The following is a 14,647-nucleotide window of genomic DNA, read 5'->3' on the forward strand; positions in this document are numbered from 1 at the left end:
ATGAATCATTCTAGTATCTCTTAAATTTTAAACGCTTACTTTTCTTTAAAACATGATCTAAACTCGGTGGAGATTTAAAGATGCAGATACCGAAACTCCAACAAAGCTCTATACTCAACAGAACTTTACTCTCTACCATAACTTGATCACTCGATCATAATACTATAATTTTCAAAATTTCACAAAATCAAAACACAACACAAAATTCCCTTAAATACAAAGTAACAAAGAGGCCAGAAATTACACTACAAATTATTTACCTTCACTTCTAAGCCATAAATAAGCTAAAAAAAATGTGATCTGAAGCACTTAACTGCCCATTTACATGGGGAAAAGATTGCACAAATCTTAACCAAACATTGTAGAACAAGAATAAGATCATATCCTAAAGTGGAGGCAGCAACTCACCTCACCAGCCCTTTGATCAGAGCTTTTGTTCTTTGATACTTCGACCAAAAGGCCGCCATTGAAACCCACCTTCTGAATCCCATCTATTTTCAGCTACATGATTGGTGACAAATGGGGAACCCATTCTACCATTGCTTATTTCTTATACTCTCTAAACTGCACAGAGCATAGCATGAATTTCCATATAATTTGTTGGAATACTCAAATGATCCAACTTCAACCACAGCACGAACTTATCAGAGAGTTAGTTGATCAATTTTTGTGGTTTATGGCCTAATTATCGCCATTAGAAGCGAGAATATCCACATTAGCTAACTGCAGCGTCGGATTCATTAGCTTCGCCATCGCTCTGATATAGGAAAAGATGGATAGCAATAACAGACACCAAAACAGTATTAAAATGTATGGAAGTATGATATTATTTAACTATTGAGTCTTTCTTAACTCTGTTTAAATGTCTACCTGTTCGGTATCCTTCACGGAGAGTTCTTGAACGCCCGAGTTCGAAACCTTGGAAAGATCCCTCAAAATTCCCTATTCCATTCAAAGTTCACTAATTAGAACTCGAGGCCATTGACAAGTCATCGAACATTTAGTTTGCTACAACAGGTAATATATCTCGGTGAATCGCAAACGAAAAGTTGTGGGAAAAAACAGACATACACCTATGGAATTAACTATTTACTGCAGGTTTCCCTATTGCATTCAGAGTTCACTAATGAGAACTCGAGGCCATTGATAAGTCGTCGAACATTTAGTTTGTTACAACAGCTAATATATCTCTGTGAACCGCAATCGAAAAGCTCACTCGAAAGTTGTGGTAAAAAACAGACATACTCTATGAACTTATCTATCTACTGCAGATTTCCCTATTGCATTCGAAGATCACTAATGAGAACTCGAGGCCATTGACAAGTCGTCAAACATTTAGTTTGCTACAACAGCTAATGTATCTCTGTGAATCGCAATAGAAAAGCTCATTTGAAAAGTTGTGGGATAAAACAGATATACTTTATGAACTTGGCTATCTACTGCAGATTTTAAGGCAAGAGGTGGTGTGGTGGAACTCAATAGTCAAGAACGAAGTTAAATATCTCGGGCAACCGATTGCATCCAAGTCTTTCTACTGGCATACAGGAAAAGATTCACAAAGGAAGAAACCGCCTCGAGGTTCGGTTCCTATTGGTATTCCTTCCTAACCAATGAAAATCTATAAACCAAGAATGATCTACAAAACTAACTTAAAACCATCATCAACCAGCTGAAAGCATCTCCTAAATCAAACCCACAAGCCTAGCACAGGTGTCTTTGATAATGAAATGTTAAACAACATACTTCGCTCACATCACTTATCTCCAAATAATTATGCAGGCTTCAGCCCAAGACAACTGTAAAGGACTCGATTTCATGGACGATGTTATATCACCTAAAGGACTCGATTAACAAACCTTATTGGCCCACTTGAGCCCACATGCATTGCACAGAGTCCTAGGGCCAGCAGGCCCACGACGCATCATCGGAGTAGATTTTGAACTGGTTCCACAATGTGTACATCTGCATAAACAAATAATGAAAGACATTATTAGTAAAACAGATCATTGAATTTGTTCCAGTATGAATGAGAATTGATAATTTTTCTATTCCTTCTAGAATTTTGGTATTCCAGTTAGATGCAAAACCAACTCGCAACTCAAGCGTAAGGTTACAAATTGATGAGCCTCAGACTACCAGCAGGGTCATTCAAAGTTAGAAAATGGGACTTGTGAGGATCGATCAATACTTACGAGGTTTCCAACAAGCCATCATCTTGTCCAGGATCCAATGTTTGAGACAAAAGTGAAGATGAGCCCACTTCATCTGCATTAGCTTTAGAGGATATAAACTGGCCCTTCTTCCGCTGCATTCTGATGAATCCAGACAAGAGTTGTTAGAACATGTCTCGAGAACAAAATGATTTTTTCTGTCCTTTGATGATTTGAGCATTTGACTAGAGCTAGTTTAAATTCTTGAATTGTCAAATGCTGAGCACTACAAACAATAAGAATGGAATAATGCAATAAAGTAACTTAGTTTATATACTCTGGATGATGAAGGAGACGAATATATCACATTGAATTGCATACAACAGAAACAACATTGAATAGATTAGAAGATATCTTTCGAAGTACACTAAGATATGCTTTTTGGACTATATCATCACAGTTATAAATTCATCTTTCTTTTTCTGAAAGTTATTAGAAATATATATATATATATATATGCACAAGATTAAAGAAAGTTATTCCAATCAACTTCCATCTTCTTCAGATATGTAATTTCCTTTCTATTAGCAGCTCTTATTTTCTTCATTTCAAGTAAAAAAAACTTAAATATTATGAGCAGCCCATCGAACATCTATAACACCTCTAAGATACATCAATAAAACATTTTTCCCACATTAGAAATAACAACCCAAGCCCACCGCTAACAGTTATTGTCCGCTTTGGCCCGTTACGTATTACCGTCAGCCTCATGAAGTCGGTTATCGGGCAGTGTGCCAGCGATGAACGTTGGGCCCCTAAGGAGAGTGGATTGTGAGATCCTACATTGGTTGGAGAGGGGAACAAAGCGCTATTTACAAGAGTGTAGAAATTTTTCCCTAAGAGACGCGTTTTAAAACTTTGAGGAGAAGCCAGAACGGAAAACCCAAAAAGGACAATATTATTTAGCGGTGGGCTTGGGTTGTTACAAGAAACTTCCTTCACCTTTTCTCATCTGAAGATCTAAAATTGAAATGCAACCTGCCTCAAAAACTAATGTTTTAGAAAATCCCATTTGACCACAACCAAGATCAGAGACGATCCACAAAATCATAATATAGCTGTTTCACACTATCCTATCCCTGCTGTTTTCTAGTTGTTGATTCTACTTAATATACTGATAGGCCCCAATCACTGAAGTGTATGCTGGTAAACGAGGAAAGGGTGAGACATGTAGGATGATGACATAGTTTGTGCACGACTCAAGCATATTAGTTAGTAAGGCTGACAGAGAGGGAATATAGAGAGGAGAGAGGGTCTGGCAAAGGATATGTAACCGCCCAAGCCCACCGCTAGCAGATATTGTTCTCTTTGGGCTTTCCCTTTCGGGCTTCCCCTCAAAATTTTTAAAACACGTCTGCTAGGGAAAAGTTTCGACACCCTTATAAAGAATGTTTTGTTCTCCTCCCCAATCAATGTGGGATCTCACATGATATCTTTTTGGTAATTTTTTACTTGATCTCTGAGTGAGAGCGGGAGAGGAAGGGATCTCTCTATGCTCCCTTGACTTAACTTCAACCGTCTAATAAATAAATAAACAGGTATCTATTTATAAGTTATACCTGAGTGCAACTTCTTTTCGCACGGTGTAACGAATTTTCTTCTCAAAACACCTTTCTTTTCTCTTCTCTCTAAACCTACTCAATGAAGCAGCTCTTTGTGGTTGAACCGACCTGACAGGAAAGCCATTGGTACCCTGAAAGAATTAGAACAAAAGTTAACCGAGGTAGGAAATCAAGAACACCAGATGGTTTCAATCAATACACCATTAAAATAATAATGTGCACGTATACCTGTTGGTTGACGGGAACACTTCCAACAGCAGGAATCCCAGAAGGAATTTCATATCCACCTAAAAGCAAAAGCACGGCTTGCACCTGTCAAATTTAACCACAAAAAACTTAAAACCCCTCGTGTTCGTGTTCATGTACTCGAACCTCAAAACAACTCCTTCATATAGTATGGCATGGCATATATGTATACTTCGTACCAAATCCTTCCTAAATCTATCGTGATCGTATTCATGTACTCGAACCTCAAAAAAACTCCTTCATATAGTATGGCATGGCATGGCATATATGTATACTTCGCACAAAATCCTTCCTACATCTAATTTGACAACAGCAGTATTCAGTTCAACTGGCACAATCGGTTCATTTATCATCATATTCCTTTCTTCTTTTTCAATCATATTTCAAAAGAAAAAACTTCCCATTCATCATCCAAATGTTCCAACAATACAGCAACACAACACAATTAGGTCCCTGTAGGAAACTAAAACAGGGTTTTAAAATTATACCCACTCTAACAATTCAGAAAATCCTTTAAACCAACAATATTACTTTACAAAATCCCTCCCCAATTTGAATGAGCTTGAAGTTGAATGTCATAACGAAGCATTGAGTCAAATTGTTCAAAGTTCATCATATTGTTCGCAAATTACCCAAACCCAGCTTCAAAGACTATATATCTTCAGTAAGTAGAAGAAGAATTACACAACTAGTGCATAATTTACGAAGACTATCGACACCCAATTGAAAACCAAACCTTGTCCGGCGATACAGAGTCAAAAGCGTAAACCTCTCCGCGGAACGACAGCGTAAGTTGGTCAGCACCACCGTTTCCAGTCAAAGGGTTGTAATCGGAGCCGGAAACATACGATGAAGGAACAATGTCCTGGACTCGGTTCATTCCCCCGGAATCTTCGAAGCGCATCTGAGGATTGTCCATGGACTCTTCCCCCACAGTAATGTCGTCACCTTCATCGCCAACTCGGTTCTGAATGCTATCCAAAACCCGGCCACCGTTGTTCACGACGGCGGAACCGTACATCGCGTCTTGGAAATTGGAGTCCGGCATTTCTTCAAGAATTACATAGGAAGGCCAAGAACACGCTAATTTAACAAGGAACCAAAAAATTCCAGAAACTTATTGACCAAACACGACGGACGATCGAAAAGGTCAGCAGCAAAATTATGTGTGAGAAACAGACAATTCAAAGCCCTGGATTTCAAATTCCGAACAGAATAGCTCAACAAAAAGAAAGGGGAATTAATCAACCCCGTCCAATAACACAAAAGAAACTGGAATTCAAGTAAAAGCAAGCGATTCCAAGACCAAATTCAATCCCGAAAAATGCAACAAAAAATTCAAGTAAAGTAAAACCTAGAAAATCCAAGTAAATATTAGAAGGGTGAAGAAGAAAGAAGAGTGAAAGTGAAAAGCGTTGGACAACAAAAATCAGCAGGAAGAGGATAATCGAAGATTGATATGGAAAATTGGGAATCTAAATTTTCATATGGAAAAAGGAGGAAGATAACATGGGCTGGAAAATGACCTTGAATTTGGGGGTTTTTACGGTTGATGCCACTCCACTCCACTCCACTTCACTTCAAGGACGCCGGAATGATAGAAAAACCGGCGGCGAAACAGCGCCGGCGAGACGACGAAAAGCAGAAATGGGGAAGAAGGTGCTGCAACAAAGGGTTGCTTCATCTTGATCTTACTTGCAGATCCAATGGTGGTGGAAGCATTCATATCAACATATGCCTTTTTCTTGCTAATATTTCTCTAAATTCAACGCATAGAACACAATCATACATATCTTCTTACTCTCAAAATAACATAAAAATCTTTTTCATTCATACATATCTTTTTGAATATATCCTATCTCCACCTTTTTCAAATTTCTATCAAATTTACGACTTCGGAGGGCGGCTTTTGCTAAAACTCGAGCAGTTTCTTGAAAACTTGCTTCCGATATGAAACTTTGAGTATTTAGAGATGCTTTTGTTATTCCCAATAATACGGCTCGGTAACAGATCGCTTCTTCCAAAGCACGCCCTGTTCGTTCCGCTCGCAACAATCCAATGAGTTCTCCAGGTGAAAAAACATTAGACATTCCATCTTCTGAAACCAACACTTTTGATGTTATTTGACGTACAATAATTTCGATATGTCTATTATGGATCTCCACCCCCTGGGATCGATAAACCTTTTGGATCTTATTAACCAAAGAGATACGACTTTGCACTATAGTTAGTTCAGCACCAATCAAAAATCCCCAAGGAATTCCAAGAATTCTCGTTATGTATTACTTTCATTTATAATATGTTTATGATATTTGAATTAGTTTTTATCACTTATAATATGTTTCTAATATTTGAATTAGTTTTTATATCTGCATCCACTCTTAAATTATTAGGAAAAAAAAACTAATAATTGTTTTTCTTATACTAAAAATTATGTCATCCAATTTTGTCCTAACAATTTAAACATACATTAAATTTATATTTTATTAAAATGATTTTATCCCAAATAATAATTTACTCTTAACTCCTATTAAAATAACAAGAGTGAATTAATAAAATTTATGTTATTTTTAATAACATAAGTGAATCAACACCAACCAATAATTAATATTTAAGTACTTGAAAAATAAAACGTCCACACTAAAAGAACTACGTTTTCAAAAGAATAACAAATGGGGAGAAATTCCTAACTGAGAACCCGATCCCGTCAATTCACTACAGAGAATCCTGTCCCGATCCCCACAAAGAAAAAAAGAAAATTTTGCAAAGATCGAAATGAAATAGGTAGAGGGGATGAGAACGGGGAAGGCTTCCCCATTCCGACTGTACGAACATCCCTATTCATGGACCAAAAGGGTTTTTTTTTTATTTTTACTTACATTTTTTTCCCTTTGGAAAGTCGATCACAAAGAATTCGTTAAGATCATCAAGTGATGAACAACTTTGTCTTCTTTTTGTTTTTGTTTTTGTTTTTTTTTTTTTTTCAAGGGAGGGCATCAGAGGGTTATCTATTTATAATTTGGCGTGTAGCCTGCTGCAGGAAACAAATTAAACTAACACGATTGCAATAAACTTCTCGCCCTGAGTTGAATTTTAAGTGTACAACATTTTCAGGGAGGGAGGGATTCAAAAACCTGCTATGCATAAAATTTTGTCACGAGGATCCAGTGAGAATGAATGCGTGGAGGAGGCTTTGTGCTGCCTGGGTTTCATCAGGTGCTCCAGATATCACGATAAGCCGATCACTCGTTATGGGATCGGGTTCGTGCACCGTCACCTTTGCCCCAGATATCTGATCAAACCAGAGGGAAACCATAGATAGATATTTAACCATAAATCAGTTCTACAAAATGACAGCAGTGGAGTGAATGTGTTTAATCATTCATTCATATACGAACCAACATTCTGCAGTAGCTTACATCATACAAATGGTTTGTAGAATACAATAGAAATACAAAAGGAAAAAAAGACGATCCGAGAAAGGCACACGTAAAGGGTCTTTCATTTCTTGGATAGTTACGTGTATTTGGACGTGCTACTTCATTAAGTCTAACTCTTTCTGCTACTATATTCAGCTAAATTAGTCGATATTTATCGAATAGACATGTCACATCATCATGTAATTCACAACATAATCAGCATAAAATCGCAATTTAAATTTTTGAGACCACTATTAAAAGTTTATATACTAAGCAGACATCATCGTCAAAATTTATGAACTAGACTTGTAATTCAACTCCCAAAGAAAATAAAAAAAAACAAACAAATAGACTTCCAGACGGCACATAAATGATGTACCATTTTATTCCATGGACCCGACCCGCATCATTCTTAATCAATACATTTTCTCGTTTCTAATTACAGTTGTGGTTTAACGAATTCTTATCACTTCCTAATTAAGGTTGTTAGCTCCAAATGCATTTATGTTGCCCATCTCTAAATGTTGTTCAACAGGATCTCTATTAAGTATACACACCTGACTCTATTTTAGGTAACTTAAAAGAACCATAACCAAGATTAGTGGAGTTCGTCATTCTATTATGAAACTCACACTTGAAACATTGTCTTTACCTGTCTTAGACGAGCTAAATTTGTGCCATTCTCTCCATACACCAAGCTGATAACATCGCCAGGAACTACAATTTCGACCATCGTGTTTGTCACTACAGCAGTTTTGCTCCCACTGCCAACATGAATGAAAAAGTTAGAAGTCTTGAAATGATTATTTGAAATTTTGGGAAGCAACATCAGAATGCTACTCCTATGCCAGTTAGACGCAAGCTAGACAGAATCCAAAGAAATCCAGTAAGCGTTAAAATATAATTTGATGATTCTCGCCTTTCCGCATTCCCATGTTCGTGGTAAATTAAGGATGCCAAGAGAACATGCAGCAACAAGATGATCCAGTGCCCATATTTTAAAATTTCAAAGATATTCAAACTGTCAGAATGTGTGTTACCGACCTGCCATGTTGTACTCCGCCCCTATGAGACGGCAAACCTCTTCCAGCATCTGACATGTCCCTAGAACTTACTCCAGATAAAGACTGCAATCATGTACAAAGAAGAACAGAGAATTGGAATTGGCAAAGGCTAACCCTTTTTTCATCCCTTTCGGAGGGGGGGTGTGGTAAGGAGAATCTACCTGCGATGCCCAAAACCCAGGCGATGATGGACTGTCTAAACTATGAGAAAGACCCAAGTCATCTGTATTTTGAGCCGTAGTATGTTGCATAAAACTACCATGAGAAGTGGAAACTGGAGTTGTCCGAACTAGAGGTGCGGGGTCCCTTACTCTTCCATATGGGCTGGTCTCATGATAAATAGAGGTATCAGCGCCATTCCTTGTTCCAGAATTACTCAGCGCACTAGAAAAAAGGTTATCCCGCAGTCGACCAGTTACGTTGTACAAAGCATCTTGGACATTTGAAAACTCTCCTGAAATCTGTCAGAAGGAAAATATGTAATAGCTAAATAAAGGGCACAACATCAAGATTCATTGCAAAATTTAGCATCGCCTTCGATCCATTATTAACGCATGTAAATGGGTGGTTGGGGATACCAACAAAGGATGCGGGAAAGCCCGTGTTAGTCACAAGCTTATCTGAAAACTATTTAATCAAGAAGGAAAATATATCTTATATAAACGCAGAGGATTTGAACATGGGCCGCCTGGGAGGGGAGGCTGGGTGCAAAGTTCAAAGAAAGTAGGGGTAGTGAAGGAATAACTATTTAGCGCCAGCAAAAACGAAGTGTATTTCATTCTCACCTGCACTATTTCATCATTCTCTGCAGCACACTTCGGGACCTGCTCACTCGATATTATTCTTATGTTTGTACCTGTAACCTTCCTGATCTCAGAGATTATAACACCTCCTTTTCCCAACACACAGCCAACTTGATTCGATGGAACAACAAGCCGTGCCACAACAGGCGATCCCTTACCTGAGCTCATGTCTTGCCCCTTCTCAATTGCCACATCTACAGACCTAGAGAAAACAAGAACAACAGCCTTTTGTGCTGGCGAGTATCGCGATTCAATGTTCTTCCCAAGTTGAAACAATAAAAAGATTAGAGTTGGTACATAATAGTAACAAAGGATTGCAGATGTAACAAGGAATTGCTGATGGATAAATGACTACAAAAGAATGTCACACCTCAGAAGCAGTAATACTAATCAGTCTTTCATCACAACCAACTACTGATGGTCCAACACTTACAGTAGCACCGGATTCATTCTGTAGAGCTCTAATAATTGTACCACCCTTGCCAATCACACCCCCAATCCTATCGCTGGCACAAAGAATCTTAAAAACAACTTCCTGCTGCGAAATGTTCATGTCTCCTGGGGATAGAACATCAGCATCTAGAGAGAATGAATGGATTCCTGAAGCAAAAATGCTTGAACTGCTTGGAAAGATGGGTGGAATTGAATTCCGCTGCAAAATATGATCCATATGCAGATCAGGTAAAGTCTCATGGATGACTGCTTCTGAAGGTCTACTTGCAAATGTTCTCATCTGGTCACTTGGAGGACAGTCTTGAAGACAGCGAGATACAGCAAGAAGTGCTTTCTTAATCGCCAAAACATCCCCTTCTATCTGCCAGAAACCATAGTATATTCACAACAGCAAATACGAGTCTTAAGCAAATAGTTCGGCAGATACCAACAAGTTCTACATATTCTAAGTAATTTCCTACTAAAAAAAATTATACATTCAACAATAGTAAACTGAATATGAAAGTGGTAAGATGAACTGAAACTTAATTTTTATGACTTGAGAGAAGTGTCTCACGCATGTCATGATTGGATTAACACAAGAAACTCATTTTCTAAAACAAAATTTTGCGAATGAAAAACCTATAAACAAAGGAACATAGTTGATGAAAGTAAAAGATCAACCAAACCTTCATAAGTCACAATTTCTTTTTGTACCCATAAGTGTCCAAGCCAACTTTAACACACCTTGACTAATCTCACGGTCAAGGGAACATAAGTGTCCAAGCCAACTTTAACACACCTTGACAAAATTTTGCGAATGAAAAACCTATAAACAAAGGAACATATTTCTTTAAATATGGGGTACAAGACCACCATAATTTAAACTCATTTAGAGGTCAACTCATACTCATTCTAGGAAACAAATTGTTTGCAATATATATATATATATATATATATATATATATATATATTTGATGAAACAAAATCAGGACCAAAAGGAAATTTTTCTTTAAAGAGATGATGGGTAAGGCTGCATGGTGATCTACCTTCTTTACTTCGGTTCTCCTCACAAACCAAGTCCTATGTTTACACACACACACACCGAAACAAATAAAACAAAATGGAATATCCCACTGCAAAAGAAAATAAGTCTACCATCATAAAAATTATATCAACCGACAAAAAAGACGGGTAAAATATAAATTTTCTATTGGTCTAAATGGAGATTTTCATCAATAGGAAAACAGGAAACAATCTGCATCCTAGTTTATCTACTTTAGTTCTACTTCTTCTCACTAATAAGGTTCCAAGACTTCACAAACTTTTGGGAGCATATGATAGACAAGTCTAGAAAAAAATAGACAATTGCAGTAATTTAACTCTTTCAACGGGAGTGTGTCTGATGCTTGCTCAACCAGTTTTCAAGCATCAAAGGAAGTCATTGATGAGGTCGACAAATCCGTGAGGAATTTTCTCTGGAATGGTAGTAGTTGCCGGCCTTACAACCACCTAGTGAATTGGGGTAAGACTTCCCTTCCCCTTCAATATGGGATTGGGCTTTGCGTCAAGAAAAAAGCATTGCCCTCCTACTCAAGCGGAGATAAAGAGGTTACGTGGAGGAAGGTGATCTCAAGCATTTATGATGAGAATCCTCAAGAGTGGAGGACTCTCCCTCCTAACGATAGATCCAAAGATAGACTATGCTATGATATAGCCCAAATAATGGTTTCGTTTTTCCATTTTCTGGATTTCAAAGCTAACCATGCAGTAAAATCGAAGTCGGGAAAGATAGATGGCTAGGGAAAGATTCCTTAAGATTAATTTAAAAAAAAAAAAAAGAAATCAATAAATCGACCAAGGAGGAGGCCACCAAAGCGGATTGCTGGAAAGAGGATTGAAGGGACTGGGATTTAGGCCTGAAATAAGCCTTTTTGACAGGGAAGTAGAAAGCTAGATTGGTTTGGTTGAATTGCAGGATATATAGCATCTGGAAGAAGGAAACGTCAGAGTTTTTTGGTCTCTTGAGGCAGGGGAAAATTCTCTTTGAAGTCTGCCTTCATGAAACTCATGGAAACAACCCCAAGACTGAAGTACTCCCTTATTATCTCAATCTGGAAGAGAAAAATTCCAAAGAAAGTTAAATTTATTTTGTGGTCTATGGTTTGTTGAGGTTTAAGCACTCACGATATGTGATTAGACGGGAACAAAAACATTGGAAGATAGGTCCTTTTTTTTTAATATTTTTTGTAGAGAAATTACAACTCACCTCCTCTGGGTGGCGTACTAGTCACACAAAATTCTTTTCTAAATTCAGCCTTTCCATAATAATTAACTGGAAAGCTCTCCTTTAGCTTCCTTGGGTGGGATTCATCTTTCCCCAGCTCCTAGGCTGTTTCGTTTCTTTCTGACAGTCATACATTTTTGTTTCTGAGCAAAAATATAAAATAAAATAACTACACAAAAATAAATATGTAAACAAATAACACTTCCAGAAAAACAAACCGGAAAAAAAAAAACACTTCCACCATGGAAGATAGCAAATTCCATTAAAATCACATTGATTGACTGAAAAGAATAATGAAAATCTACAGGAGCTCAACCTTCCTATAAATTTTTCCTTTATAAGCAAACCATTCAGCTTATTTTCCATTATGTGGTAAAATGCATGTGTATCGAATAAGCATCTTACCTTTATAAGCAAACCATTCAGCTTATTTTCCATTATGTGGTAAAATGCATGTGTATCGAATAAGCATCTTACATGAACCAAAGGAAAGGAATGGAATGGACAAATTAAGATCAAAGATATTCAAGAATGGACAAAATAAGGGAATGAGATTGGGAGCAAGGAAAGTATTATCAGTCCCTTGTATTAGTTTCAAGAAGAGACATTGATTAAGTATCAACCTTTTGGAGAACAATAATTTTGTTGTTTTTTCCCCATCTATACACTGTCAAGTTCAACATCTATCATCCATATCAACATGGGTTTCCTTTTTAATAAAATGTCAAGCAATTGCAAAGAATTGAAGATGGAGGCTATACAGCTAACTAATAACAAACACACAAAAAACAAATAAGGTCACAAAATAAGGGCTCCAATTACTGAAACAGACATAACTAATATCTACAAACCATGACTAGAAGCATTGAACTTCACTGTAGTCCATTTCTACCCCTCTAAAAACTCTCATATCTCACGACAGGCAAATCTATACCGTAAAGGTTTCTAAATTATCTCATTACAACTAAGGAAAAATATCATTACAACTAAAGAAAAATATAATCACCGCTGGCAGATATTGTTCTCTTTAGGCTTTCCTTTTCAGGCTTCCCTTCAAGGTTTTTAAAATGCGTCTCCTAGGGAGAGGTTTCTACACTTTTACAAAGAATGTTTCATTTTCAAGCTTCCCATCAAGGTTTTTTGTCTCCTAGGGAGAGGTTTCCACACTTTCACAAAGAATGCTTCATTTTCAGTCTTCCCTTCAAGGTTTTTAAAATGGTCTCCTAGGGAGAGGTTTCCACGCTTTACAAAGAATGCTTCATTTTCAGGCTTCCCTTCAAGGTTTTTAAAATACGTCTCCTAGGGAGAGGTTTCCACACTTTTACAAAGAATGCTTCGTTCTCCACTCCAACTGATGTGGGATCTCAGAACTTTCCTTCCTAATTTTTTTGTAATTACCCACCTCCTTCCTTACTTCTTCATTTCGTGTCGGATGCAATCAAATCAAATAACCAAAAGAATGAAGCTAAGCCTAATGCACCGGATAGCTAAAACCCATACCAAAAAAACTAGGAGAAGTTTGAATTCAGCGTACGCAATGAGCTAATTTTACTCTTGACATGACACCATGTCACAAAATCAAACCCATAAATTCATCTAACTACAGCAACTTCCAACCTGAGAGATAAAGCCAAAAGAAAAGGAACATGTTTTTTCTTCTTTACCTCAATCATCTCGTCAGAAGGTCCTGCACAAGCCGGCAAATTATCTGTTAAAATCCTGATCTTACACCCACTCTCCTTCCTTATCTTCTCAACGACCTTCCCTCCCTTTCCTATAACTGACCCAACCTGAGCTACGTCCGCCAACAATCTACAAGAAACAACTCCAACTTCGACACCAACTCCAACGCCCTCACTCTCGGCTGCTACCTCCAAAATCCTCTCGAACACCTTCAGAAGCCCCTCTTGGACCTTCGACGCCTCGAATTCCTCCCCACTGGCCCCAGGGTCGCTAGGGTTTTGATCCAGGAACACCCTGGAGGTAAGTGCCGGCGGTCCAATCACAGTAACAACCCGGTCGGGCGATTCGCTGGGAGCTTCCTCAACGCGAATCTTCGCTCCGGTGGACTGCTGAAGTTGCTTTATCACAAAGCCCGACTTCCCAATAACCCCGCCGATTCTTGAAGCGTGGCAGAGCATTCGAAACGCGATATGGCCCGGAGGAATGATGAGCGGCGGAGGTTGCTTGGACCTCTTCGACTTAGATGAACCATTGACCATGCCGACGTGTGTATCAGCCATTCCAGTCGCCGGCATGTGTGATACTGATCGCTTCAATGGAAGAGAGGGAAAGTTACTTCCCATCTCTCAATCTCTTCCTTCCTTATTTGAAACCAACGGAATTTTGTTGAAGAAACTGAGTACAATTATTGCAGATAAATGTGGAATAATGGAACAATCTTAACTGAACATTGGATCGAGTTTTGGTGTTTTCTGTGACTGTTACAGAGAGAGTGGAACAGAGAGAAGACGGGAAATAGGGTTCTTTGCTGGATTGGAAGACAATAATGGGCGAAAGAGAAGACTCCGAGACGCAGGGTACCACCGCCTGCGCGCGTTACACTGGATTCGGCTTTTTTTTTTTTTTTTTTTTTTTTTTTTTTTTTTTTTTTTTTTTTTTTT

General features: G+C 38.0%; 2 protein-coding genes across 6 annotated transcripts; both read right to left on the reverse strand.

The window, feature by feature from the left end:
• Positions 1 to 111: 111 nt before the first annotated feature.
• Positions 112 to 5,789, reverse strand: LOC111470590 (GATA transcription factor 24-like). 3 transcript variants are annotated; one of them, XM_023116150.1, is made up of 8 exons: positions 5,545 to 5,789; positions 4,755 to 5,068; positions 4,001 to 4,084; positions 3,770 to 3,903; positions 2,193 to 2,312; positions 1,857 to 1,962; positions 871 to 942; positions 112 to 757 (listed from the first exon to the last, which is right to left on the reverse strand). In XM_023116150.1, the coding sequence occupies exons 2-8, from the start codon at positions 5,064 to 5,066 to the stop codon at positions 716 to 718; spliced, it is 870 nt and encodes a 289-aa protein (XP_022971918.1). In that variant the 5' UTR covers positions 5,067 to 5,068; positions 5,545 to 5,789; the 3' UTR covers positions 112 to 715. The 3 variants fall into 3 exon arrangements, with proteins under 3 accessions (XP_022971918.1, XP_022971917.1, XP_022971916.1); XM_023116149.1 differs by having other exon boundaries at positions 4,755 to 5,101; XM_023116148.1 differs by lacking the exon at positions 5,545 to 5,789 and having other exon boundaries at positions 4,755 to 5,515.
• A 1,073-nt stretch (positions 5,790 to 6,862) lies between these two features.
• On the reverse strand, positions 6,863 to 14,538 carry LOC111470586 (KH domain-containing protein HEN4-like). Of its 3 annotated transcripts, none has more exons than XM_023116142.1 (8): positions 13,688 to 14,538; positions 9,675 to 10,118; positions 9,287 to 9,562; positions 8,663 to 8,962; positions 8,482 to 8,564; positions 8,090 to 8,201; positions 7,153 to 7,310; positions 6,863 to 7,071 (listed from the first exon to the last, which is right to left on the reverse strand). In XM_023116142.1, exons 1-7 carry the CDS (start codon positions 14,327 to 14,329, stop codon positions 7,173 to 7,175), a joined length of 1,995 nt encoding a protein of 664 aa, XP_022971910.1. In that variant the 5' UTR covers positions 14,330 to 14,538; the 3' UTR covers positions 6,863 to 7,071; positions 7,153 to 7,172. The 3 variants fall into 3 exon arrangements, with proteins under 3 accessions (XP_022971910.1, XP_022971909.1, XP_022971911.1); XM_023116143.1 differs by having other exon boundaries at positions 7,025 to 7,052; XM_023116141.1 differs by having other exon boundaries at positions 6,863 to 7,310; positions 13,688 to 14,537.
• Positions 14,539 to 14,647: the final 109 nt, after the last annotated feature.

Source organism: Cucurbita maxima, unplaced genomic scaffold (genome assembly GCF_002738345.1).
Source record: "Cucurbita maxima cultivar Rimu unplaced genomic scaffold, Cmax_1.0 Cma_Scf00046, whole genome shotgun sequence".
NCBI classification, from domain to species: domain Eukaryota; kingdom Viridiplantae; phylum Streptophyta; class Magnoliopsida; order Cucurbitales; family Cucurbitaceae; genus Cucurbita; species Cucurbita maxima.

What these genes read in the sequence shown, in the direction of transcription:
- LOC111470586 (XM_023116142.1), bottom strand. Translation starts at nt 14,329, where the DNA reads ATGGGAAGTAACTTTCCCTCTCTTCCATTGAAGCGATCAGTATCACAC. An exon ending in CTTCTGACGAGATGATTGAG is followed by an intron (nt 10,119 to 13,687) that starts GTAAAGAAGAAA and finishes GGTTTCTGGCAG; the next exon opens with ATAGAAGGGGATGTTTTGGC. An exon ending in GGCGGAGTACAACATGGCAG is followed by an intron (nt 8,202 to 8,481) that starts GTCGGTAACACA and finishes TCATGTTGGCAG; the next exon opens with TGGGAGCAAAACTGCTGTAG.
- LOC111470590 (XM_023116150.1), bottom strand. Translation starts at nt 5,066, where the DNA reads ATGCCGGACTCCAATTTCCAAGACGCGATGTACGGTTCCGCCGTCGTG. An exon ending in GATGGCTTGTTGGAAACCTC is followed by an intron (nt 1,963 to 2,192) that starts GTAAGTATTGAT and finishes TTGTTTATGCAG; the next exon opens with ATGTACACATTGTGGAACCA. An exon ending in CCGTGAAGGATACCGAACAG is followed by an intron (nt 758 to 870) that starts GTAGACATTTAA and finishes TTCCTATATCAG; the next exon opens with AGCGATGGCGAAGCTAATGA.